This window comes from Topomyia yanbarensis, chromosome 2, assembly GCF_030247195.1.
Source record: "Topomyia yanbarensis strain Yona2022 chromosome 2, ASM3024719v1, whole genome shotgun sequence".
Classification (NCBI taxonomy): Eukaryota; Metazoa; Arthropoda; class Insecta; order Diptera; family Culicidae; genus Topomyia; species Topomyia yanbarensis.
The window spans coordinates 37,433,142-37,459,959 of record NC_080671.1 but is presented as its reverse complement, the minus strand read 5'-3'; the positions used below and the strand labels follow the sequence as shown (position 1 = coordinate 37,459,959).

General features: G+C 35.3%; 1 protein-coding gene across 1 annotated transcript in view; it reads left to right on the top strand.

Moving 5' to 3' along the window:
* Positions 1–273: 273 nt before the first annotated feature.
* LOC131683048 (angiotensin-converting enzyme-like) overlaps positions 274–26,818 on the top strand; it is a 65,490-nt gene continuing 38,945 nt past the window's right edge. The window contains exons 1-3 of the mRNA XM_058964867.1: positions 274–333; positions 14,028–14,704; positions 14,764–15,300. Coding sequence (XP_058820850.1) covers positions 14,351–14,704; positions 14,764–15,300 — 891 coding nt within the window. The 5' untranslated portion in view covers positions 274–333; positions 14,028–14,350. The remainder of the gene's footprint in view (positions 334–14,027; positions 14,705–14,763; positions 15,301–26,818) is intronic.

Here is a 26,818-nt window from a genome sequence, read left to right as displayed (position 1 = left end):
GACTGTCTGACTGGGTAGTAACAGGTTAATTTGAATGTCGGTCTGCCTTCGCCCGGTGCCTCTAATCGCCGAACAGCGCAAGTTCACACACATGTGAAGTGCTGGTAAACCCGCATCTTGGCAGCCCCTTATTTCAGAAGTTGACGATATGAGCTGATGGTGCCTGACGGTTGATGGCTAGCCATTGCAATACAGGCCGGAATTCGGTTCCCAGTTTAAGTCGGAAGCTCGCCGCGAACGGTTAACGGTCGGAAGTCCCAACCGGTTGGGAATAGGTGCTCGGTGCTGATAGTAGTGGAAGATAATTGTGATTAGGAAGTGCTATTAAGTGTGGTAAAAATGATGTTCTATTGCTATTGTTGGATAGTTCGTTGGTGTGACTAAATGACCATGAGTTTTGTATTAAATGATATAACGTAATAAGTGGATGTTGTCATTGCACACCAGAATATAGAATTATTGCACTGTGCTCCCCAGCCATTCAAGTTGGAAGTGTAGTTCCTATAAAAGCTTATCGATACACTCCTAATATTTCACTCACTTGGCTATTCAAAGCCATTTGCACAAACGAAGACACGCCTTTTTGATAAATTGTATCTGATGCACGCAGGCCCGTAGCCAGGATTTTGTTTCGGGAGGGGCTTAAAAATTATTGCATAAATGTATTAATTCTGATGACTTGAAACAATCACTGGAAACTGAACGTAATTATGAAAAGTTTTTAGTGAAAACAATTCCAAAAATAAGACAATAGACACTAAAAACTCTAATAATATGTTGCCTGTTACAAGAAAGGCTATAGTGCATCGACGAATTAAATTTGATTATTTTTGATTTACAAGTTAGAAATTTCTCTAGTTACAAAAATGAATAGTCAAGAGCTCAAAGTATTAAGGGCTGCTTGAAAATGCTACGCTGCTTGAAAATGCTACACATTCGATACACCTTTACAATTTGTAGAAGACGCTAAATTGGAATGAGTAGAAAAATATCCAAAAACCCGTCTCATGAAACTTTACACGCATTTGCTAATCAGAAGAACGAAACCAACGTCAAGGTTGTCCCCATGAATAGGAATATATCAGTGTGAAATCAAAGTTTACCGTTGCAAAGAATGTCCGAACAAAGTGAATGTCGAAATTTGCTTCAAATCTTCTGATAAGGCAGGCGATTTGTAGATGCAGAAAATAGGTTCAACTCCTATTTTCATGATCAGGTTTCTTTCTACTATTACTAGCTCTTTGACTTCATCCGAAGTTTGCGTTAACTCGACTTTATGAAATTTTCAATTTAAATGATACTGATCATGTCGTAATCAAAACAATCCTGAAAAAAACACATGTTTTTTTCATTTGACTCTCATAGGTAATGGGTTAAAGACTATCTTCGACAACATTATCAGGCAACTCAGAATAACTATCTTTTTATCTATTTAAGTTGATTCTTTTTAGGTACTTTTTATATCATTGTACTTATGAATTAAAAATATCGTAGACTGATTTTCCTAGATCCCTAAAACTATAGTAAAAGTTAAAATGTAAAGTGAGTGCAAAAACTACTGATTTCACTACAAAGCAAGAATGCCTTAGCTCTATTGACTTTTGACAATCTTGCAAAACCGTTGTAACTTGAGAAGATTACCTAGATTAAGTAAATATTATATTTGAACATTTTGGTTTTATTTATTTATTTGAAGGTTTTATTTCGGAATTCGTGGGGTTTTGGACAATGTCAAATATATATTTCAATGATTTAATCTACTAATGGAAACTACCCAGAATTTAATCTACTGAGCGAAACTGCTCAGAATCTATTCACAAATCGAAAGAAAATTACTTAGCACTGATTACTCAATGCTTCTAATTTACATAAAATTTGGTAAATATAACATTGATGACACCACCAAAATAACTAGAGACTATAAACATAGATAATAATTTCAGCATCACTTGCTTCCGACACATGGAAGAGAACACATCGCACTTGCACCTAATTTGCCGAGGCTTTCTTTTAGAGTTGTCTGTTTTAAATTACAGCAAATTATCCGTTTCCTGTAAAACTTTTGCAAAACTCTTTGCCAATTCATTAAACAAATATGAACACTAATCTGTTTAGTAATAGGTTTGTTTGTGAATAAAAATAATTAGCTCTTGATTTTTTTCAATCATCATCAAGATTGGAAGAGATGTATGATTTCTTGAAGAAAGTTGTAATGTTTGTCTGATTACATGTTTGTTTTATCACTATTTGGGAAAAAGTTTCAATTAAAGTTGTTGCACCTAACGCAACGAAGACGAAATGAGAAGATCAGAGCGCAATTCGGAAAGAACTCGTGTTGAGTGTATAGTAAAGATAGAAGAGTGATCTTGAGTCGATTTAGATTGGTTGATTTTTTCCTCTCTTTGCTCTCTTATTTAAGATTATCTCTCTCATTTTATTCCATGACGAGCAAAAACGGAACGAAAGACTGTCACATACTTAAGACATGAAATCGAAACTGTTATCCCAACTTATTGACTTATAGATTCAATCAGTCCCAACATTTTAGTCCCTCTTCGTGATTGCCTATTATTTTACCACTTTTTGCCCGGTCCACTTTTAAAAGAATTTTTTTTGCACGTTTGTCGAAGATATCACGGATTTACGGATTAACAGTGTATTAGTACGGAACGAATTACTCGTAACAATGAAATGAAGCGTTAATAAAAATGGTATTGCGTTAAAATGACGCGAAATGAAAATTCTATTCTCGGCTCAATCGTTCTCAGATAAATTGAAATACTTTTTGTGTAGCGCAGAGTAGTGTACAGAGAACAGAGTGTACTGTGTGCACTGACCTAATACAGAAATTCAAAATTGTGTGCAATTCAAAAACTTATCATTTAAAAATAACAAACTGGGTCGTGGGTCTTTTATATATTTCCTTATGTAAACAATAAAAATAATATAACGAGTTTATGTGGTTGTCCTACAGATCTCGCGCAAGCGCTTAGCCATTGCACGTGGAAACCTGTTTACGAGGCGAGGAAATATTTTTTTCCTCACCAACTATGTCTTGGGGGGGAGTAGTTCATTTCTATCTCGCTATTGTACATTTCCATGTCATCATCGTAGTTGCTGCCTTTATGTTCGCGAATATCTTCCTTGCTTTTCGCCCTCAATAATTGCCCTTCCAAATAGATTCCATTTCTCCCAAATGTGACATTAATCTGCGAGTAAGCGGTATCCGATCTTGTAGCGGAACATTCATTTTCTCATAGTCCATATACAGAAGGATCTTAATTATAGCATTGTCACACACAACCTTGTGCTTTAAGTTGTGCGAAATGAATGGTTTCGTCTGCACTAATTTGTTGAGCGCTAAATGCCTGCCATGGTAGAACTGGATAGAGCCGGTTTCCGAAAGTCTAATCTCTATTTACACCTTCAGGATGCGAATGATCAATAATTTTATAATCACCGCATTTGGCTGGAGCACCAATTCTTGCTTCTGCTAATCACTAATCTCGACAGATTATTACAGCTACAATTAAAGTAACAGTCTCTTGTATTCTTCAGACAAAGCACACAATATAAAAGTTACTTTTTTGTTGTTCGCTTCGCATTGGCTCGAGCAAAAGCATAAAGCACACTGAATTTCGTGACCATTGCCTTCGGTGGTTAGAAATAGCCTTCTTTAACTTTTTCTCAATAATTTGTTCAAACCAAATAAGCAACAAGTTTTGTTAAAAGTCACCGGTTTTTTAAATTTATTTTTGAAAAATTTCGGGGGGGCTTTAGCCCCCTAGCCCCCCCTCTGGCTACGTGCCTGGATGCACGATTTGAAAAATTCAATTTCGAATTTTGGAAACCCGTTCCATCACATGTGGGGAGAGTGGCGACAAACTGGTAAATCATATGTTGCGCAAGGAAGCTACTAAGAACTACTCGTATTTGCTTAATAATCAATGATATTGCTTCAATAAGCTACAATGTACTAAATAAACACTTCATAATGATCTACAAAAACAAATATTCGCGAAAGGGTTGTATTGAAACGCTTCTACTGGATCAATTTCCGGTTGAATAGCAAGTTGGGAGGGCTTCGTGTCCCTCTGTGCCTCCCCCTAGAACCGCCTGTAAATATGAGCTGCAAATCGGTGAACTTGTGATAGGTACTTAGGTGAAGTTTTTGTATACCATTTTTTGACCCAAAAACTTGCTGTCGGTTTTGCTCAGCTTACCCAGTGAGCAGTGAATATCGGTTAGAGTCCAGTTGCGGTTAACATTTTTCCCAAAGATCTAAATGTCATTTTCATATGTCATTTTCATATCGCACGGATTATCCGGTTATATTTGATGGATGCTTTTTTGCACACCTAATTGAATGGAAATTTACAGATTTCTCTCCAACTATATATTGTTGAACATATATTTCCCATTTCAACATACATCCAAGGAATTTAATTTATTGCGAAACTGATGGTTTACAGCAACGTTTCGAACACGTAGGTTAAATTCATCATTTTGTCCGTTGCTGTGTCCAGAACATCGTCACCATTTTGCTATATTTCTTTACAGCGGAGAAAAATTTAGGTTAAAAACAATTTTTTCTCCACTAAGGAGAAAATTGTTTAAACCATATTTCCGCGCTAAGGGCACGAAGACCCTTAACTAAATTAGTTATGGAATCTGCGTTTCGACTTCGTCCTATCAGAAACCGACACGGTGTCGATATTCTGAGGAGATGAAGTCAAAACGCAAATTTTATTACTAATCGTCTCCATCCTTTTATTTGTAATCAAATTAACTAACAATTTTAAAGTTAGTATTACAAATTAATAGTTGTGCTATGTATTACAAAATTTTGATTAATTAATGAAACGAAAGGAAGGGTTACAAGTACTGGAAAATGATATAAGGCTTTCGTCTGTACATAATGTTAAATATTACATCGTGATGATCGTCAACTTATAGTGAAAATTGGTTGCGCATCTTCCGCCCAGCTTTCAAACAAATCGGGGATATCCTCAGGGAAGTAATTTGGGTCCACTCTTGTTTACACTATTTATTAATGATCTAGCTACAATATTACCATTATTGTCGCAAATTTTATGTTGATCACGTCAAATTACACATGGTGGTCAAGTACAGCGGGAATTGCTTAGCTTTGCAACAGCTCTTGGACAAATTCGATGACTGGTGTTTAGAGCATTGTAAAAATATTTTTTTTTAAATCTCAACGTACCTCCCTTTCATGATAAATGTCAAAGTAAGTTTAAAGTTTTTGACATAGTACCTATGGTACAAGGTAAAAATATATTAATTGCTGTAACTAGCAATAGCATTATAATTATAAATTTTTTAAAGGAAACATTCTTAGCATTACAATGAGAATTGAAGTTTTAGGACATTATGTCCCAAAAAACCAACTATTTCTAATAACTATTCTGCTCTATGCTGCAAATTACTAATATTTTGCAGTTTTTCTAACGTGAAAAGATATCAGTAATCGAACGGAATCTTTGCAACCTTTGTCAGAATACGTGAAATTGGTGTTCTGGGACTTTTCGTCATTCATATGAAATTTTATCATTTTCTCGCGTATATATCTTCGTGTTCGAAATTATTGAAATTATGCAGGGCATTGAACAAGACTTATTTTCGGTTTAAAATCTCGAAGTCTGAACTTCAGAATGATTTTAAGAACGTAGAAAATTTTGTAATTGCACATGTTTTACGCAATATATTGTAGTATGTTGAAGTTTTGTGAACCAGTACAGTAAAATCGGTACATCGTGGAAGCCAATGTGAAATCAATATAATTTCAAATTATAAAAATCTAGACGTTTTAATAAGGTAAAATAAATTGTTAGTAGAACAAAACGTGACGAAATAGGTCATCATTCGTGAAGCTAGTGCCCAAATTTAACATTTGTCACTGTCATAAGCTCCCGATGTGTGTATCAAGGCGTTGTGGAGCGTGTAGTTTAAAACTTATTTTGTACATATACGATTCTGTATGACAATGTAAATATTATGCGCATTTTTAATTCCAAATTTTTGATGACATTACTCCACTGAGCCTGAAATTATTGTTATAAGAAGTCTTGAATCATTTGAATAAACAAGTTCGAATATTACCCTACATTAAATTCTCTCAACATTCTTCAAAATTTACTTGTTCAACAGAATTTTGACAAAGAATCTCTCGTATATTATGAAACAAACCCTAGAAAAAATTGGAATCGAGACGGTTCAATAAGTTGACCCAGAGAAACTGATTCTACAAAAAAATTGAATAACTTCCACAATTTTGATCGGATTCAAACTAATAAGTGCTTGTTTTCATTTTCAGGTTTTATTTTCCCATAAAAATATAATTTTTAGGATTGCTTTATCTTGCCGAAAATATTGACCACACGCTCATTTTACTTCAAAAAATGACGAAAAATTAAGAAAAAGTTCAATAGATTCGTAAATAACGTCAGAACCAGTAGTCTAACTAAAGCAAAATATTCCAATGATCAAAAGTGCATTCAATTACCTTTAATTCAAGATAATAATATTTCACATCGATGCACTACAACCGAAGATATTTGGATTTTTCTGAACGTACTTTTAATTTTAAAGGCAAAATTCATTTTTTCACTGTAACTCGAAAACTGTTCTACTGTAAATTTTTTGGACCTCATTTTCGGATTCAGCACACGATTTTACATTGAAAATGGCGCCCATCTTATTTAGTTCAGAAATGTAGTAAACTAGTGTAATTATATGTTCTTTACGGGACGTCATCATATCCCAGGGATAGCATAAGGGTTTGCGCATTGGGCCAGAGTCTCAAAGGTTGTAGGTTCGAATGCTGTCTCTAGGGGATTTTTTTTTCACATAATTGCTTTCGCTTCACTCGATTTCTCTAAAATCGTTATTGTTTTGGGCAAAGCTATTAGCACACTAAAATGAGTTTTTAACATCAAATTCAACATGGCGGCTACATTCATTATGGCCACTCCCAAACTCTTTTGTTCAAAACAATAGTTCAATTTTTTTCCCTTTCCCACAATATATATGAAGGAATTCCTGCTTTACCTCGCGTGTTATGAAAGTTTTTGTAATCTGAATGAAAAAAAGATGGGTGGGTAATGTCTAGGACATAACCGGAGTGTCGTGACTACTCGTTTGACTTGTAATTCAAATCGAATGATACTCAATGAAATATGTGGGAATGTTTCAAGTTATTCTTTATAATAATTATGGTGGTTCTGAAAAGAACCTTTGTTGTTGGCGTCTGCGTTGATAGGGGATACGCTGGATTCTAAGCTCGTTGAGACATTCATTCATGAAATGAACAAATTTCATATTTTCTTGCTTTGAAATATCAATGTAAAAATCTCTCGAAACGACCATCGGAATCTTTTTCCTAGCGTACAGAAATGAACACGCTTAGCGAAAAACTATGAGCGGGTAATGTCCGGGATATAACCACGATGATCATATTCTTAAAATTCTGCTTGTATCTCTTTCAAATGGCTAAATTTTACGCATTAAGTTCGATTCACCGGGCTCAGCGAAATTTTCCTGGGGATCCCGTTCGTTAGTATATTCAGCAAAACAATTTTATTACCGAGTTCTCCGCATTGAATACAGGTCAATAATTTCATATAATGATTTCAACAAGCAGACAATGTACATATATAACAGGTGGGAGTGTTCTGAAGTGTTTTAGTGGAGGCAACAACATAAAATCGTGTATTGGACATTTTACAATGATTCTCCTTAACCCTGCAAAACCACGGGGTTGGCAGCAGAGGGTTAAGTTGTTTGGAAGAGATGACAGTTAATATATGATAACTAAAAATATAAAATTGTTCTATAAATTGCAAAGTTATTGCCGCGTTGACCTGAAAATTTGTCATTTCATTCATATAGGAACAATCATTGAAATTATGTCAATTTATGCTTTGCAAGATTTGAAATAACTTCGAAGTGTGGTCACGACACCCCTGTTATGTCATATACATTACCAACCCATCTTTTTCCATTTTTCATTCGTCCTAATAAGGACGGTTTGTAGATAACTATGCTGATACAAGACGAGAATCTTTTGAAACAATTCAAACCTTGCCGACGATTGTTTTTACTGCGTACACACATATGATCATTCCCCTTTCGCAGCTCATGAGCACGCTTTGCATCAAGGCGTTCCTATTTATTGACTTTTCAATGTTGATGGAAGGCCATCCTTTTGTGCGATAAATGAAAATATTTTCATCATTCGTTTTGGTGTAGCTTTCGCTTAGTGGCAGAGTTGCCACATTCACTGATTTTCTTGGAAGGATTTGCAAAAACCTTCGAGTTTCTAGATTAATTTGAAAAATATTTTCTTATATAATTATTTTTAATTATACAAATTAATAAAAGGAACCTCCTAATAAAATTATTTTTCCATTATATATTCATCCTAAGGACGGTTTGCATACAACTATGACACAAATCCATCTACAATTAACTGCGCTAACGGAAAATAAGCACCACTAATTCTTTACAAGTATTTTGTTTGTTGAGTCCTGCAGCCTTCGATGTTTTGGTGGCATTTTTAGTGGTAGTTACTACCGCCTTTTCAGTGACTGCGTTTCTTAGCCTTTGGCTTTTTGGCCTTCTCACCGTCACCACCTCCACCAACGTTTTTCTTCTCTCCGGTGGTAGCCGATTTGATTGGTCGTCCGATGCAGATTTTCACGACCACGCACGTCTGTTATGCACTGTGTCTTACACACGTTTTGCTTTGAGAAAAGCTGCGACACCCCTATTTATAGGTTTTATCATTAATGTTAATTCTCATTTAAAGTAGTTTTTGAACTATTTAAACAAATTTTATATAGCAAACAACGTATCGGTAGCAAGCGTTGCACGTTTTCCTTCCGATTTATGAAACAAGATTGACAATCCGTTTAGTAGAAGAAAAGTTATTAAGGTTCAAAATGTACGTAACGCTTTCGCTAATATGCACTACTATCGCTTTCTCGCTCGTTCTCGTGGCGTGCATGAGCCTTTCCTTTCCGTCCGGCTTCTGATGGTATAACCAAAACTAATATGCCGGTTTTCCCCCACCAACTGGTCTCGTCAAGCACCCAATACGAATAATCATAGAAACAAACATGTAGTGGACCTATATATAAACTTTTCATTATTTATTCATTCATATAAACACTTTATTGACGGCTCTGTGCGGGATGGGCTGAAAATGTTCACTTTTCCGAGTCGTTTTCGAAAGATTTTTCAAAACACTATTTTTCCGTTGATAATGAATATCCTACATAGTCCAAAATTTAATACAACATTGGTACAAATATTTTCGACAAAATGCCGAAGAAATTGATTAAATCCATTCAGTACAACAAAAGATATAAGCGTTCAAAATCTTACATCATTTTTCTTCCGAAATTTTAAAAAGGGGCCCTATATTGAAAGGTAAGTCGTTAGTCACGACAAAAACGATCTAAAAAAATCGAGGGGGTTTATGCGACTAGAAAACGAAGAATCCAACGGTTACCGCAACCATTACCACTTACTGAATTATAAAACTACGGACTATCGATTGTTGAAATAAATTTTTGCTTTTTGAGACACATATGAGAAAGGTGACTCGGTTTCAGCGAGAACTATCTCAAAATTTCGTAAATTTTTAGTGGAATATCTAGACCTAAATGAAAATCCACCTAATTTTGTCGCCAGTATATATTACGTCCACAACAGCTTGAAAACTTCGAATTTTTCGATTTTATAGTTTTTCAGTCCACTCTACTGTAGAGTGCATCCGAAACAAATCCTCAGGAGCGCGATGCATGCATCTGTTTTTCGGCTCTCGAACTGTGAGCGAAAAGCTCTTAAATGATTCGTCAGTGCTCTTTTTCATTCTCACACAATATAATATCGAACCCCCTTGCTACACATTGTTGGCTGTACAGTTCTCCTTGCTACACCCACTCGGTAAGCTTGTGATCACCGTTGAAATAATGGAAAGTTTATATGAGCTCAGTCCAGTGGCGGTTCCTGGGGGAGAGTCCTGGGGATCCGGACCCCCTCCGAAATTTTTCTACATGTTGAGAAATTTTAAATTTATATTAGTTTCATACTCCAAATCATTCCAAACCAAATTTCACCCAAAAAACATATATTCATTAAATACGGTTTTTGCGTATTACGAGTTGCACAATGTTAATTTAAAAATTGAAATTTCTTGAGCGTTTTTTCAAAACGTCATATCTGCAATGAGTTACTCTCTTTGTTTACTTTCTCTTCTGTTAATAATTCGGTCACTTTAACATTTATCCCTCAACTCTTTGCATAATATGCTAGTTTAAACCACCGTCTTTCGATCTGTACTGTAAAATAAGTGAAAAGTGTTATAGTGACGCCGTAAAAATCGAAAGAGAAAGTAAACAAAGAGAGTAACTCATTGCAGATATGACGTTTTGAAAAAACGCTCAAGATTTCAGTAAAATCTCAAATGCTAAATGTGCATTCTGGACCACTGTCCGGTGGTTTTTATGGCTAGAAACGTGCGAAAAATTTTCACGTGAATAGGGTCCAGCGTACAGCAATGATGTCTTCTACTATGTTTTATGATGATCTAAGACCTTCATTTTGATGATATAGTTGTAGCGATTGCCAACATCTTTACTGAAGAACAAAAATCTCTATTAACAGTGCACTCAAAGTTATTGATCATTGTTTCTGAATGACCCCTTAACAACTTTTTTTCAACATATCTTCTTGAATATTGTAGATAAAGCTTAAATATGTCGTAGAACGTTGTTCGACTTACCAAGATACATATCTTTCCAAAAGAGATCATCGGCCTATCTCTTGGGACTTAGAAGTAGTTGGGTATTTTTTGGTAAAATTAGTAAAAGTTTCAGAAGTAATAACTTCTGAACGGGCAAAAACGGGCAGCCAGCTATAATTGCAATTAGAAATGCTGCATCATCACTATAAAACTAAAAAAAATCACCTATCTCTAGTTGTCTCTAGTACTATAGATGATTTGAAAAAACTGTTGCTTTTCAAAAAATGTTCAATATCTTCGAAAATACTCGAGCTATGAAAAATTATGTGTTAATAAAAATTGTGTACTTTAAAGATTGAAATAACTTCGTAGAATATATGAAACCCGTAGGAATGGTAATTAAAAAGGTATTTAAGAAAACATTTTTGGGGTCATTTAAATATTACGAGCTATAACTTCTTAAGCAGTTAAAGAAGAGACTTCATGCGTTTAGCAGAGATATTCGTGATAGAAATCTCCACAACTTTTTCAAAGATGTTAGCTCATTTTATTTACAAAAACACAATATTGGTTGAAAATGTCACTTATAGGAGGATTAATTGCAAAAATCATAGTAGAAAATTTTAGTAAGTATCCTGAAAATATTATCGAATTAGTTCGAAAATACACGAGATCAGCCAATGTCGTAACGCAGAAACTTGTCCATTTTGATAGACCTGTTTATGAAACATACCGAACTTATCAGAATGAGTAATCTAATTGATTTGGTTTTAAGGAAATTATCCACAAACAACCAGCAATAATGTAGAAGATATTAAATTTAAGGACACTCAGTTAGAAAAAGCTTGCTCTACAACTTTACTGAAGTGATAATTTTAATATTTGCACTCACAAGAAAATGTAATTGTTATGTCCATAAATTACTCCGAAGACATCATTGACCCAAATGTAACGATTTAGGCGTAATTAATAGATCGCACGATTTTGACCAAAAAAACACTGTGATTGGGTCAAATAGTAGGGCGACAATTGGGGCACCCGATACGAGTTTTCGTTGCGCTCAAACACGACTATTTCATCGTTTTCAGGGCGTTTCTGTTTTTTTCATTGGTTCTTAACCCTTTCATGCCCAACTTTTTTCTAGTGCATGTAGGGTTTCAAAACAATTTTTTCTTGAAAACAGTAAGGTCAAGAAACTCGAAAAACCTTTTTTCATAAAAGTAGGTCCATCCCTCGCAGTGCTAGAAGCTGCTCAATTTTAACTCCTAGAATATTTTCAAGAGTCCAACTATGTGGAAAACGTAGCCAAAAATAGTCTAAATTGATAAGTTTTATCAGTTTTCACTTATATTGCAACATAACAAAGTTATATGAAAAAATCATTTTTCGTCGTCAACGTAAACTGTCCCTGGCAGCACTGCTCCATCGGAGTTCAATCAGACTAATTGCAATAACTTCAGTTCTATAGCTAATCCTTGTAACTGTTACTACTCAAATGAAAGCCAATAGTCACATTTATTAACCTTACTTGTTTTTGTGAGAAAATCTTGCCTCAATCAAAAGTTATAGCTGCTTAAAAACGTTGTTGTTCACAAACAACATGGGCATGAATGGGTTAACAACGAAGCAAAGTTGTTGGTGCCATTTTATACGTATTCCATAATTAATAAATTTATGAGGTACCTTACTTAATAGGGTGAAAATAGGTACGTTATCCTATGAATTCATGCCGATTTTCACGTCTTAACCTTAACATCCTTCAGATTGCCTCGTTCCCTACCAGCTACCACGTACTTTGTCTTGGCGGAGTTCATAGTCAGTCCAATTCCCTCGTCTTCCCTTTTAACAGGCACATATGCATATTTCACTATTCAGCGATCAACGCCAATAATGTCAATGCCTCCCGCTAATATTTTGTCTTCTGTTGGCAGGAGTCGAGCTCACGAGCTGTCTTTACCAGGAGACATGTTGATAGACTTGAGTGATTCGTAGTTATGATGCCTAATAGCTACTCAAGACAGAAGACAAAAGATTAGCCCGTAAGCTTTTAAGACTGTTTCTAATGACTTTGCCACTTCTAGTTTTCCGATCTGTGTATTTCACACCCTTGCTTTCACTTGAGTACTATGGCTCTAAATTTTCATAATTTTCTCCACCCAGTAATCTCTAGCTGATTGAATGTCGTTAAGAAGTAAAAAAGAAAATGTGACTACATATTAGTCGAAATAAAAAAAGGAAAAAAATGAACCGATGCGCTATAACCGAAGATATATGAATCTTCGGTTATAGCGCATCGAGACTAAATGTAATTACGTTAAATGAATGATGAATGAATTTACTTTTGGTCGTCTGAACATTTTGTTTTAGTGTTGTTGATCTTTTTATTAATTTTTCCCCATTTTTAAAGAAATATAAATGTTTGGTCAAGATTCTGGGATAGATAAAACAATTCTAAAAATCATGTTTTTAATGGAACTTAAAGCCTGCAAAAAACAAATGAAAATAAACCCTTATCAGTTCAAATCGAATGAAAATTGTGAGAGAATTTAGTCTGGGGTTGTATTCGGCAGCCTCGTTTATCCAATTGATTCAAATATTCTGATATATATATAATTCTGTGCTCAGTAAAGTGATAAAAAGTGGGTATTAAATAATATACATAATATTTACAGTGTCATACAGAATCGTACATGCACAAAATTCGGTGTAAACTGTACTCTCCACAATGCCCTGATATACATATCTTAAACTTATGACGACGCAAAATGTTAAATGCTCTCACTAATTTCACAAAGGGTGACTTATACGCCTTTTTCGTCATGTTTTGTTCTACTAACAATGTATTTTACGTTATTAGAACGTCTATAAGGTTGTATTTTATCACATTTGATGCACATAAGCTTCTACGACCTACTGATTTCATTGTCCTGACCCATAAAACATCAATATACTAGAATACATTGCGTAAGATATCTAAGTGTAATTGCAAAATTTCAAATTCTTCAAATCATTCTGAAGTTTTAAACCTAAAAAAGTCGTGTTCGATATCCTACATAATTTCATAATACAAACTCAAATAGATGTTCTAGTAGGGAAAATAAATCGAAAACTGCTCTACCCTGATTTTTTTGATATCATTTTCGGATTCAGCACACAATTTTCAGATTTTTATTTTTATGTTGCAAACTAGTGTAATTCTCGTCTTTCAAATGCATCAATCTGTCGCACTACAATTTTTGCTCCTTCTTACGATAAGCGACGATGGATCCCAATTCACTCTACCGCTTAAAAAGCATTGATACAAGTGAACATATTGAATGAAGAATAACTATATAATATATTCAAATAAAGTGTGAGATCTGAAAATAAAAGTGAAACTGCGACGATAGCTCGTGTGAAATGCACATGCCAAGTAAAAAGTGAAACTATTCATCCATCAGCCAAAAACAGAAAATTAAATAACCCATATCCAATTTGAATAAATTTGTGGGAAATGGACACCACAGCAGATATGTTTTGAATTGAAGAGCTGCTAAGTGTTGCGCAGTGACAGTGTTTTCACGACGTAAAGTGATAAGAATGCCAAATTACAAAATGTGTCCTCGGCCGAAAACCCTTCTGAGGGTCGCATTGTTCGTGATGACGGTTTTGCAACTGGTGCGTGCAGACGCCGAGGCCCAGCTGCGCTTACCAGCAATTGGCCAGAGTGGGGCCGTTGTTAAACCGGATGTACGACACAACAGTTATACCGATGTGGAGGAAGAAGAAGATACTGAAGACACGGCGAAGCGAAGTAATAACTATGATCGAAGCAGAAGTGAAAGATTTGGGCCGCCCTACGATGGGGACGGTGATGGGGAAGTGGAAGAAGAAGACATGGAAAACTATCCGCAGAGCAGAAGCAACGAAGACCGACAGGATCGGCAAAATAGGGTGAGTTATTTAAATTCCCAGTTGATTCTTTCAAATTGGAGTAAAAATTAAATTTTCAGCCTTTTTCATACGATGATCGAAATCGATACAACAACAACGATGATAATCGAAACTATGACAGGGACCGATACCCGCTGGAGCGGGACCGCAATCGTTACACGTCGGATGTAGAAAATCCGAACCTGTATCAAAACCGTGCTCCATATAATCCCAACCAGCCGGACGATCGGTACAACCGTAATCGCTACCCGGACGGTCGGTACGATCCCGAACGCCGTCCATACCAGAACGACGTGGACAATCCAAATCTCTACCAGGATCGAACGCCGTACAATCCAAATCGGCAAAACCCATACGAACCCCAGCAAAGACCATTCGGTCCGGTTGATAATTTCAACAACGATCGCCCTCGGGACCCCTACAACGAGGGTCCGTTTCGAAGCGTCGAAGAGGAACGTCGCTTCCGGCAGGAAACGGAGAAACTTCGCTCCTTTTTGGTGGATATTGATCGGAAGAGTTCGCTCGAATGTTCCCTCAACGTGGCAGCCCAGTGGAACTTTGAGACCAACGTTAACGAGGCGACCCAGGTCGAAGCGGTAAGAATCATGCCAATACTAACTTTACCGGGGTCGGTTCCGGGGCTTGTTTATCTTTTAAGATTGGGATCCAAAATTAGCGCGTGTTAGTCATGGGACAATACTGGGAAAATTGTGGCTTGGGGTTTGACATTGACACACACATGACATGCTATTTAGTTCCCCTTCGTATGAGGGCGTGCATGCAAGCACGCATGCATACACAGTTGATGGCCAAGAATCGCGGAATTATATCTTGTTCTAGGCTACTGTCAGACAGGGAAACAAAAAAAACAAATCTTCTTAAATGCCATGTTTGGTGGGTGTGTAGCGGAATGGAAAATAACTTGTCTAGCAATGAACGACGGCGCCGCAAGCGTGATGGTAGGGCAGTGGCAGGCTTTTGGAGCCGTGGGAAAACGGTTTTCAATAAACAAACAGACTTTTCTGTAGCTACGGGTTTCCGAGAAGACAATTCGAAACTGTGCTTGCTAACATTGAACTTTGTCGTCGAAGAATTGTCTTATTGTAGGTGACATTGAAGAAAAACTAGATTCGAACACGTAAGTGCACAATTGATTTGACGACAGCAGGTTTGAAGGTTATTCTCGTGGTCTGCTATTATTTTAAAAAGTGCGTGTGGCAATGTGGAAAATACATTACTTTTGTCCAAAGCCCTTAGGGACTTTGACTTTTGTCAAATTACAATTGATATTGGAGCAAAAAACTCAAATCTTAATGATGTTTTGGTTCGTCATGCGAGTCTCTTGGTGAGGTGATAAAGTATCGCATTCATCATTGTAGATTTTTCGAACACAGAAACCGTTAAGCTCGAAATCTATCGGAAAAAGTAATTATCTGCTATTATGTATGGTGCATAGAAAATTTGTGGTGAACTATAGGAGAATACACTTAGTACTGTTAATTCCAATATTTTTTTCTTTTCAAAGGGTGTTATGGTCAATTTATTTTGTTTATTTTCCGTCGATTATTGTCCGCACCGAGTGCCTATCACTGACGCCAGAGACCACAACTAGATATCGGTTCATCAACACATGGACCGGGACCAACGACTCTATTTCTCTTGCAAAAAAAGACGTGACACAGAGTTTTCACCTCAGAAAATCTCAACGACCTCGGCTGGGATTGAACCTAGACCCACTGGGCTGATCGGCGGTCACCCTTACTACTCAAACGCCGGCGTCGTCTATAATCATAATTTAATCAAACAACAATGATATTTTTTTATTAAAAGTTGTTCGTTCATAAGTTCAATTAGTATGAAATACAGAAAAATATGCTAAGCTTTCGGTTGAGTGTCTTTTAATTACTGCCTTCAAATTTTGTACGGCCACCTCGTTCACTTTGTTCGCCACAGCCAGTTTACTTTAACAGTTTTGGGTATTACTTAGGTTCAGCTTGGTGATGAACCAATATTCCTCGATTGTGCCGAGCTCTAGTGTGTTGGGAGGGTTCTTGTCCTTGGGTGCTACCTGAAATTTGTAGGCATCATTCCACTACATGTCCTTTTCCGCAATGGCAGGATTCAAAATCCGGCCAAAATAGCGTGGAACAATCGTGTTGCTTCAAGCAAGGTAGCAGACGCTTTTTCATGCACTCTTTCACGTAAATTTCCTTGTTGACAGGATCGGTCGCAATGAAAATGTCGCTTTTCAAATCACAGGTACAGAAAGCCTGCCAAACCAGATATTTTTGGGCGAACTTCAACAGCTTTATATGCTTGAAAATATCGGCCACTATTCCTCCCGGTAAGTAGTTCGGATTCTGGCTTAGATTTGTTGAATATCGGGCAAAGATATGCGTCAAATTTAAGTGGACCAAATTTTGGTCGTAAAACCTTTTAAATATCTCTTCGAAATTTTAGTGGCTTTGAATGTAGCCGATTTATTAATATCTTCAAATTCATTCAGGTGTCGGTACTGTATGGAAACCTAATACCGACACCTGAATCTTTGTCTGGTTTCACCTAGAATTCGGTGAAAAACAACACAATCGGCCAAGTCGGCGCGCTACAACATTGCCAGCCTCTGAAAATACAACATTTCATTTGTTCGATAGTGTAGTTGACTTTTTTGGTTCCAGGGAATCTGATTAAGCTGATTTTTGCAAGTCATTTATATGTTTGGTGCAATATTATTGAAAAAATCATAATTAAAACCTTGCATAAATTGCGAAAATAGTAGCAAAATGAGAATGTAATAAATTTAAATAAAAACAAAAAGAACATTCAACGAAGGTAGAATGTAAAGAGAGAAAAAAAAAGGAACCAACGAGGAAACACTAATAAATAGATATAATGGAACCAAACAAGAAAGCTAAAAATACCACTGAAAGTAATGGAAAAAGATTATTAAAATGCAAATAGTTCAAAACCTACCAATATCAAAAATAGAAACAAAATCCAAAATGGATAAGCAACAGAAAATGGACAAACAAGAAGAAATAGAAAACTAAATTTATTAAATAATTGAAACAATTAAAATAAACGAAGGAAATGAAAAAGGAAATTAGACAAACATTGAAGAAATAGAAACATTGCAAAATGGCTAAAATAATGAAAAACGGGTAAAAAAAGAAAATGAAAATAAAACATCATGAACATGGAAAACAGTAAAAATGGCAAAAGGAAGAAAAATTAATACAACAAAGAATATAAAAACAAAACTACAACAAAGTAAACAAATATAGAAATTAACGAAATGGATCCATTGAGTATAACAACAACAATAATAATAATAGAAAATGTTTGAAGTATAAATATTAGTACCAAATTAAAAAATGGAAAGCATGAAAACAAGAAAATGATGAAAATGTTTCAAAATAGAAGAAATGATGCAGTACAAGAATGGAAAAAAATAAATAAATATGAAAAATCAAAAAAATGAACAAGTTATTCTTTTTGAAGAACTAATAAAAATAAAAATAAATGGGAACAATTGGACGGGATAGATTGAAGAAAAAATTGAAAACAGAAACAAGTGGAAATAGCCCAAAAACAGACAAAAGTGAAATCATGGACAACATGTAAAATCAAAATGGTTTAAATGGATAAAAATGAAAATCTTTGGAGAAATGGGAAAAGATAGGAATATTGCCATAAAGAAAAATAAGAGAAAATTTAAAAAATAATTAGGTTAAATAATAAACAAATCTATGTATAGTAAAAGTACAAAAAAAATTAAAATTTGATGAAATGGAAACCGAAAACATTCACAAAACGCAAAATAATCAAAATAAAATAAAAGGAAAAATATTCAAATGAAAACAGTTACAAAATAGAAAACATAGAATTTAAAATTATTTAAATGGGTAAAAAAGAAAAATACTAAAGGTAATGGAACATAACAATAAACCAAAATGGGAGAATATTGAAAAGAATCCATGCAAAGGAAAAGCATAAATTTCAAACTACTTTTAAACAAATTAAAACTTTTAAAAAATGTTTGTTAAGCAAATGATAGAAACCTAAAATGAAAAATATGGAAAATGAAAAATACTATGCTCAGTTTCTTGGAAAATATGAAAAAATACAAAGGAATATCAGAAATAAAAGTTTAGTTAAATGAATTCAATAAATTTAATGTTAATTACATTGAACAAACGTGTAATAAAAAAACCATCAAAACGATAGATAAAATGGAAAAAAATGAAAAAACATGAAAAGATGAAACGAATTAAAAACATAGGACAAATACATACAATAGGACAAATTTTAAAAAAAGAAGTAAAATAGAAAAAATAGAAAAACGGAAAATGTGGGACAAAATATACAAAAAAAAGTTAAATAGGATTATGTGAAGAAAATAGAAAAAATACAAAACCTGGATGAAATGGAAAAAGAAACAAAAGAAAAAAAGGAAAAATTATTTTAAATTGAGGAAGTTAGTTAAAGATGAAAAAACTTTTAGGTTCTCGTATTTAAATAATATTTTCCAAGTGAATGCGAAAAATTAGTATGGATCGTTTTCTTTGTGGATTTTCACGTTCTTTCTTGATTTGTGGAGTTATTCAGAATTCGTTTCACAAATCATATTTGACCAATTGATCATGATCACTCTAAAAGAAGTCACATATCGTCCTGAAAAGATCAAAAATCGTAATTGGACTAATGATTCTATTTTAATCGTAAGGCTAAAGCTAATTTTTTGCAACCCATCCGCAGATTGCAAAGTCTCGAATTAATTAGTAAAATACGAATCAAAATCAATTTCCCGGAACATTTAATTTTAACTTTAACTAACTCAACATTTCAAATGGTCCTTCAAAATCTATGAGATAATTATAGTGAAGTATGAAATAGAAAATTTCAGTCTTTTAATACACAATTTACAAAAAAAAGATCTTAAGTATTTTTGCCCACTACGCGTAAAAATAGTTTTTGAGTTCTAAGTTTCAAAGTTTTCTTTTGATTAGTCCTTCATGGCGTATAAACTTTATAATATAATTTACGATTAACTTTATGATAAAATTTGATGGAAATTAAATCATACCAATATTGAAACTCTAATCGAATTTTCAAATAAATTGTTATTGAAATAATAGTTGACAGAATCATTCCTTCGGTTCAAAGTCCGGGCCCCCTCCACAACTTTCGGGCCCGGGGGAAACATACCGCCCCCCCCCCCCCCATCCCCTCTCGGCGGCCCTGATCGCATTTGGTGAAGTAAAGATGGGTTCGTCATAGCCGGAGTATCGTGACCGTACTTAAAGCTGGGAATTGTAATAGATATTGAAAAAGGGTGACAATATACGGCGGGAAAAACTCACGAAACCCTATAAAATTCCTTTCGATTTTCCCACCGACGGTTTGCGTTGGCATAATCGGCCGACTATGCAATCAATTAATCTGTTGATTGCAGCACTGACTCTTATGGGAATTTTAAATAGGTGTCGACCGAAGCACAGTGTCGTCTAGCTGGACAAAAGACAAAACCAAATTTTATTTTGGATTTTTCGTGACTTAAGATTTTTTTCTACTTGTAAACAGGTTGAATAGAATCCTCTCAAAATATTAAGTTTTGAGGACGAAAGATAGATTTTTTGCAAAACTTCAAAGGTGAAATCGATGATCGATTCTAGAAAAAAAACTATTAAAATCTATGTATATATCTCTTAAGTTAAGATTCCGATTAGGGTCGAACTGGTTTCATTTAGAAGGTTATTCGCTGGACTTATACTTGCCATTCGATTTAGTCGATACAAGCCAAAAAATTCCCCCAAGGTGAAGTTTTATCAAATTCGGGCCACTTTTGAGGTTTTATCGGACTTTTGTGTGGAAGGTGATCACTGTGCGACGCGACAATTAATGAAATCAGTCGATTTGTTGGTAGTTCAAAACTGTAACCAGATTTACATAGATTAAATCTGGAGATTGATATACTGACGAAAATAGTTCACCGACGAAACCCAACTTGGTCGGGTAATTAATTAATTGACCTCGAATCGAATCACCCAATTTCGTCGGTCAACTGGGAAATTGATCAGATGTAAAATTTTCTCTTGGGCTCCACTCCTCTTTGCTAACTCAACTTGACGTTAACTCTAGCTCGAATGTGCGCGGTAGAACTCTAACAGATAGCTGCGGATCCAGGGGGAGGCTCCCGGGGGTCCGAACCCCTCCCAAAAATTTTCGACTTGTTCTGAAATTTTAAATTAGTTTCAAACCCAAAATCACGTCAAGCCAAATTTGGCCACCAAAACGGATCTATTAACAGTTGCATGTTTTTCCTACCAGTTTTTTGGCATATGGTGGTATGTATGGGATACGATGGCGGAATGCAAGAAAATAAGCAATTAAATGAAAGTTCAATTACTTCAGAGGTCCTTATGAAATGTCTTTTCAACAAAACTGTGTATTGTTCAACACTTTCCATTATATTTCAGTCACAATTTTCCGGTATTTTGATTTCGACGAGTATTACATATTCAAAATCAAATTTTTGAAATTCTTCTTGCGATTGACCGAAGTAAATATTCCCTGCATCGACGAGAGCCACAAGACAAAAATTCTCTTACCTTGGAGTGAATTTCAGAAATGAAAATATTTTATGACTATTTTTGCACTGTAAATAGTAGCGCCAACTTTTCCCGCGTACGTCACCGTCAACTTACCCCAACCGCATATTTTATAAAAAAGAATATAAAAATAACTTTCGTTTGTGGATATGTGTAATATCGATATGCAGAGCCGTAGCATGGTCTTCTGACACCCTTGGCGGAGTCTCAGTTTTGCGCCCATTTGGTGTTTACTTTGGCTTTCTGTTTTCAGTTCGATCTTCAAATAATAATTTGTGTGCATGGAAATGGCCCACCTACTCCCTACGTCATTTATGTTTGACTGCCGTTAATGTCATGTAAATTCTAGCCACAAATCTTTTACTGTATATTTAGGGAATCAGTTGACGCTATGTGTTTGAAGGCGTCGGAGGGAGCATCTATTCGGACGACTGTATATTAGAGTGGCAATGTATGGCATGGCATGTATGGAAAACAGGTGATCATCGAATTTAATAACCGGACGCACCACAACAAAAAAGAAGTTTAGGTCAATCGGACACGATTAAGGGGTTGCGCAAAACGGCTAAAGTGCACCCCTGGAAAAAAACACAAAAGGACCCTTAGAATATTTTAAAATTGAATTCGAATTTTTATGCTGAATGGCTTAGCATGTGATGAAACGTCGAGATCTACTACCACCCTGAATTTTGTTTTAAGATAGCCTTCATGAAACTTGGAAAAACCTGGATTTGAGTTGATACTGGGGTTTGAAAAGGTTGCTTTTAATTTATTTTCTATGCAAAATATCTTTGAACTGCATGAAACAACGGATCTGGTATTTTGTCATAAAAAAATTGTTTCGACAAAAGTTGCCTCTCTGCCATTTTTTATTTTTAAACTGAGATTTTCAAATAAAAATCAAAAAAAATGTTTCTTTTCGAATTGACACCAGATTTCGATATTTTATTGATTTAAAAAGAAATAAAAACTGCATTTCCAAACTCAAGTCCCATCTCAATTCAAAAATAATCCTTGTACCACAAAAATTTTTTTCAACATTATACCAGGACTCGACGCTTTATGACATTCTTTTTTGATCGCTCTAAAATTTTGCATGGGGACTTTTTTTCGAGGTACCAATACTTTTGAGGTCTAAATTTCAGGAAGATAATAGATATTGGCACTCTACCGTATATTAAGTGTACTCCTGAATTGACCCAAATGATCCTAAAATGGATGTCTAACAAGATTCGTCTCCAATGATCCGAACTTTTTTTTTTAAATCAAGCATATTGAACTGGGTTCGACCTATCCGATCTTTTTTCGGATCAAAGAAGTATTCTAATATTCCGCAAGAAGTAGAATTCAGCAGTGCCAAATCTCCCGAAAGCTCTCCTAGATAACCTCAGAATTGTGATGGATTTATTAAATGGAAGCAAATCTTTGAAACATTACGTACATTCCACTAAGACCTCCGTTCGCGTATATATTGTGATATTTGGTCTAAAGCAAACAAATAACGTTACTGGTGACAAAACTTTCATGAAGAACTAACGCGTTTACATGCCGGCTCATAAAGTTGAGATCGATGGTGTAGTTATCGATTCGAACATGGTACGACATGGGGTTATCTTTTCGATGATAATTGATCTAGCTTACTCCACGGTCTTTGCTACTGCTTCAAAAAGGCAGCCTACTTTACTCACCATACCCACATTTCCGTTCTTCTTGTTCCTATGAAACTGAGAAAACAAGCGGAAAAAGTTTGCAATATTTTTCGCTATTTTCGTTGAAATTTGAAGTCTTTGTCTTGTTTGTTGTGTATTCTGGACTAACAGGTCAGTAGCGTAGTCTTCTGACGCCTTTGGTAGAGTTATGCGCCTTTTTGCTATCTCCTTTGGCTTTCTTTTTCAGTTTTATTTTCAAACAATAATTTTGTGTGTACCTGGGAATGCTACTCCTATCCTGAATCCTAATTTCATGACTTGACCTCACTTATTTAAAAAAGCAGATCAAGATTTTTGCGCCCCCCCCCCCCTCAGGTTGGCGCCCTTGGAGAGGTAAACCTGGCCAACCGCACGCTACGGCTCTGTCTATATGAAGACTGAAAGCTTTTTTCACGCACTATCGAAAAATATAATCATTTGGGAACACAAAATGTTTAAAATTACGAAAATTATAGTAGGCTTAAAATCACAATATCACCCACAACTAAGGATAATGTGTTTCACATTACTTGAGGTACACAACGAGAGCCAGCGCTATATGTCCAATAGAAAGGTAGAAAAAAGGATTCCGCCTACTTACCCCAACAGGCTCGGTCTCCCCTACACATTCATGCAGGTCACGATCAGTCGTAACTGCGATCTGGAGCAGAGTAAATAAAGCAAAGACTCAATAAATAGAAAAATGTATAACCATTCATAAATTACGCAACGCTTTTAGGGAGGGAGGGGGTATAACAAAATGCGACATGTTGTGACATATGGGGGAGGGGGAGCAAGCTAGAACGTTACGTAACTTGTTTTTACTGAAGAAAAACATTTTTAACGAATTTGTTACGTAATAGGGGAGGGGGGGGGGGGTAAAGAAATTTGTGACAATTTGTTACATGGTGGAGGCGAGTCAATTTTGGGCAATTTTTGCTATACGTAATTTACCAATTGACAAATTTCGCGCTAGCTCGAACAAATGTTGGCAGCACATCAGATTTTAATGAAACTTTCTGTACATGAGAACTTTGTCACAAAAAGCCACTTTGCATACTTTGTTTTTCCAAACATGATCTAGACTGTCTTTTGAAAAGGGCCAAACTTTTTTACCATTTTTTTTCAAATGGCTATAGTCTAAAAATGACAAATCCTACAAAAAATGTTGTAGGAGTGATTTTCTATGTTACTATGTTTTAATTGCCGCAAGGTTCTACTGTATCGATTTTGTTGGCTATTTTCGGCAACTTTGAGACTAAGAGAAACGAAAGCAATGAAATTGAAAGACGGATAGGTATTCTAGAGCGAATCAGTTATAAACTTAGAACGGAAAACTAGAACTAGGCAGGCTCATATGGGCATGATCGAAAGGAAATGTGAAAATTTTTTTGCCTTCTGCAGAGTAGGAGTTGGGCGTTTCACCCAAGTCTACCGCATGGTCTATGGTAGAACATAACTCATCATCATGTTTTACCGCCGAAATAATAAATAAGTAGTTCAATCACAATAGGATTGGTGCGACACCGATAGCTTGGTGTCGATTGAATGCATATGTCACGGCTTGATGCTAGCAGAAAGGGAGAAGAATGATCGCATGGTCGTTCTAGGCGAGGATTTGTGAAGAATTTTTTGCCGGCGTCGGCGGTAAAACATGATGATGAGTTATGTTCTACCATAGACCATGCGGTAGACTTGGGTGAAACGCCCAACTCCTACTCTGCAGAAGGCAAAAAATTCTTCACATTTCCTTTCGATCATGCCCATATGAGCCTGCCTAGTTCTAGTTTTCCGTTCTAAGTTTATAACTGATTCGCTCTAGAATACCTATCCGTCTTTCAATTTCATTGCTTTCGTTTCTCTTAGTCTCAAAGTTGCCGAACATAGCCAACAAAATCGATACAGGAGTGATTTTCACAAAATTAGTCAAATTTACGAAAAAAAATATTAAAAAAAAATCTTCATTGACTCCTACACTGAAAAAATCGATTTTAAAAATTTAAAGTCGATTTGCAAAAAAATCCCATTTTTGATTTGGATGAAATTTTGTTGCAAGATAGGAAATTATGTTCCCTACTTACTGTCCAAAATTTAAGTTAGGCACTTTCAAGGAAAAAAAGTTATTTGAAAAAAAAAACTTTTCCTTGTCCAAACTGAATTTTTTCCCAGTGTATTTTTATCGAAAACTAAACCAATGAAAGTCATAATCATCTCAGAATCCATTTTCCCAGCTGCTAGTTGCCTGATACATGCAAAAAGTATCAGTAATAAATTTGGTATGTATTCATAACAAATTTGAATGAAGATTGGAAGACTAAAAGACTGGAAAACTGTAAGACTTAAGACTGGCAGACTGGAAGTCAAGAAGACTGAAAGACTTGAAGACTGCAGTTCATTTGTTCCTCTCAAAGCTGATAAATTTTATGAAACAATTGACAAACTTTTCTAAAATTTATTTTATGTCTGATGGAGCAGCACAATACAAACATAAGAAAAACTTTGCAAGCTTGTGTAGATTCCAGTCAAAGTATGAGTTAAGCGCAGAGTGGCATTTTGTTGCAGCACCCCATGGAAAAGGACCCTGTGATGCTATTGGTGGCAAACTCTTCTCACAAACTGAGTTTTATTGGATTCTGAGATGATTATGACTTTCATTGGTTTAGTTTTCGAAAAAAATAAACTGAAGAAATAAATTCAGTTTGGACAAGGAAGAGTTTTATTCAAAAAACTTTTTTTCCTTAAAAATGCCCAACTTGAATTTTTGACGGTAAGTAGGGAACATAATTATCTATCTTGGAACAAAATTTTATCCAAATCTAAAATGGTTTTATTGTAAATAGACTTTAAACTTTTAAAATCGATTTTTTTTTCAGTGTAGGAGTCAATGAAGAATTTTCTCAATATTTTTATTCGAAAATTTGACTAATTTTGTGAAAATCAATCCTACAACATTTTTTTGTAGGATTTGTCATTTTTAGACTATAGCCATTTGAAAAAAAAAATGGCAAAAAAAGTTAGGCCCTTTTCAAAAGACAGTATAGATCATTTTTGGAAAAACAAAATATGCAAAGTGGCTTTTGGTGACAAAGACTTCATGTACAGAAAGTTTCATTAGAATCTGAGAGGGTGCTGCCAACTCGGAAGGCGATTTGGCGCGAAATTCGTCAATTGAACATTTTTATTTTTTTAAATAGTTTATTTGACACGTCGTGTCATATGCTCTTTACTGAGCCGTGGAACTTTTGTAGATACAGTTTTGTAGTTGTAGTTGTTTTACAGTTTTGGGCGTCACCAATCACATCCGAAAAAAAATTATCCATAGACTAGATAGATAGATATAGATAGATGGACTTCTAATGTATAGACTATAATATAGTCTATACATTAGAAGTCTATCTAATTATGTTACATATGTTACACATATTTGCAGTGGAAATCGCTAACATAATACTTCTTCAGTTCGTGAATCGTGTTGAAATGGATGTTTTGTTAAGTACCAACCGGGGGCACGTTCGTTAACCCATGCATTCCCCGCAGTTTTTGGCGACTCGGTTTTGTACTTTAATAGAATCGAGTCGGTGAATAGAACAAGGTCGCAGGCCTTTAGTTGTAATGGACATTTTAACTTCGATCAATTAAAAAAAAAATCAAATGCGTCAAAACATCGAACCGGGAAATTGATTTTTCGATGTTACAAGATCGAAAAAACTCACGTCGTTTTCACTGGAAATTTTGGAAGAGAAATCGATTTGTTGAATCCATAAGGTTGATGCTGTCAAATATCAAACCGAAAAGATCGGATTCAAATAATCGAT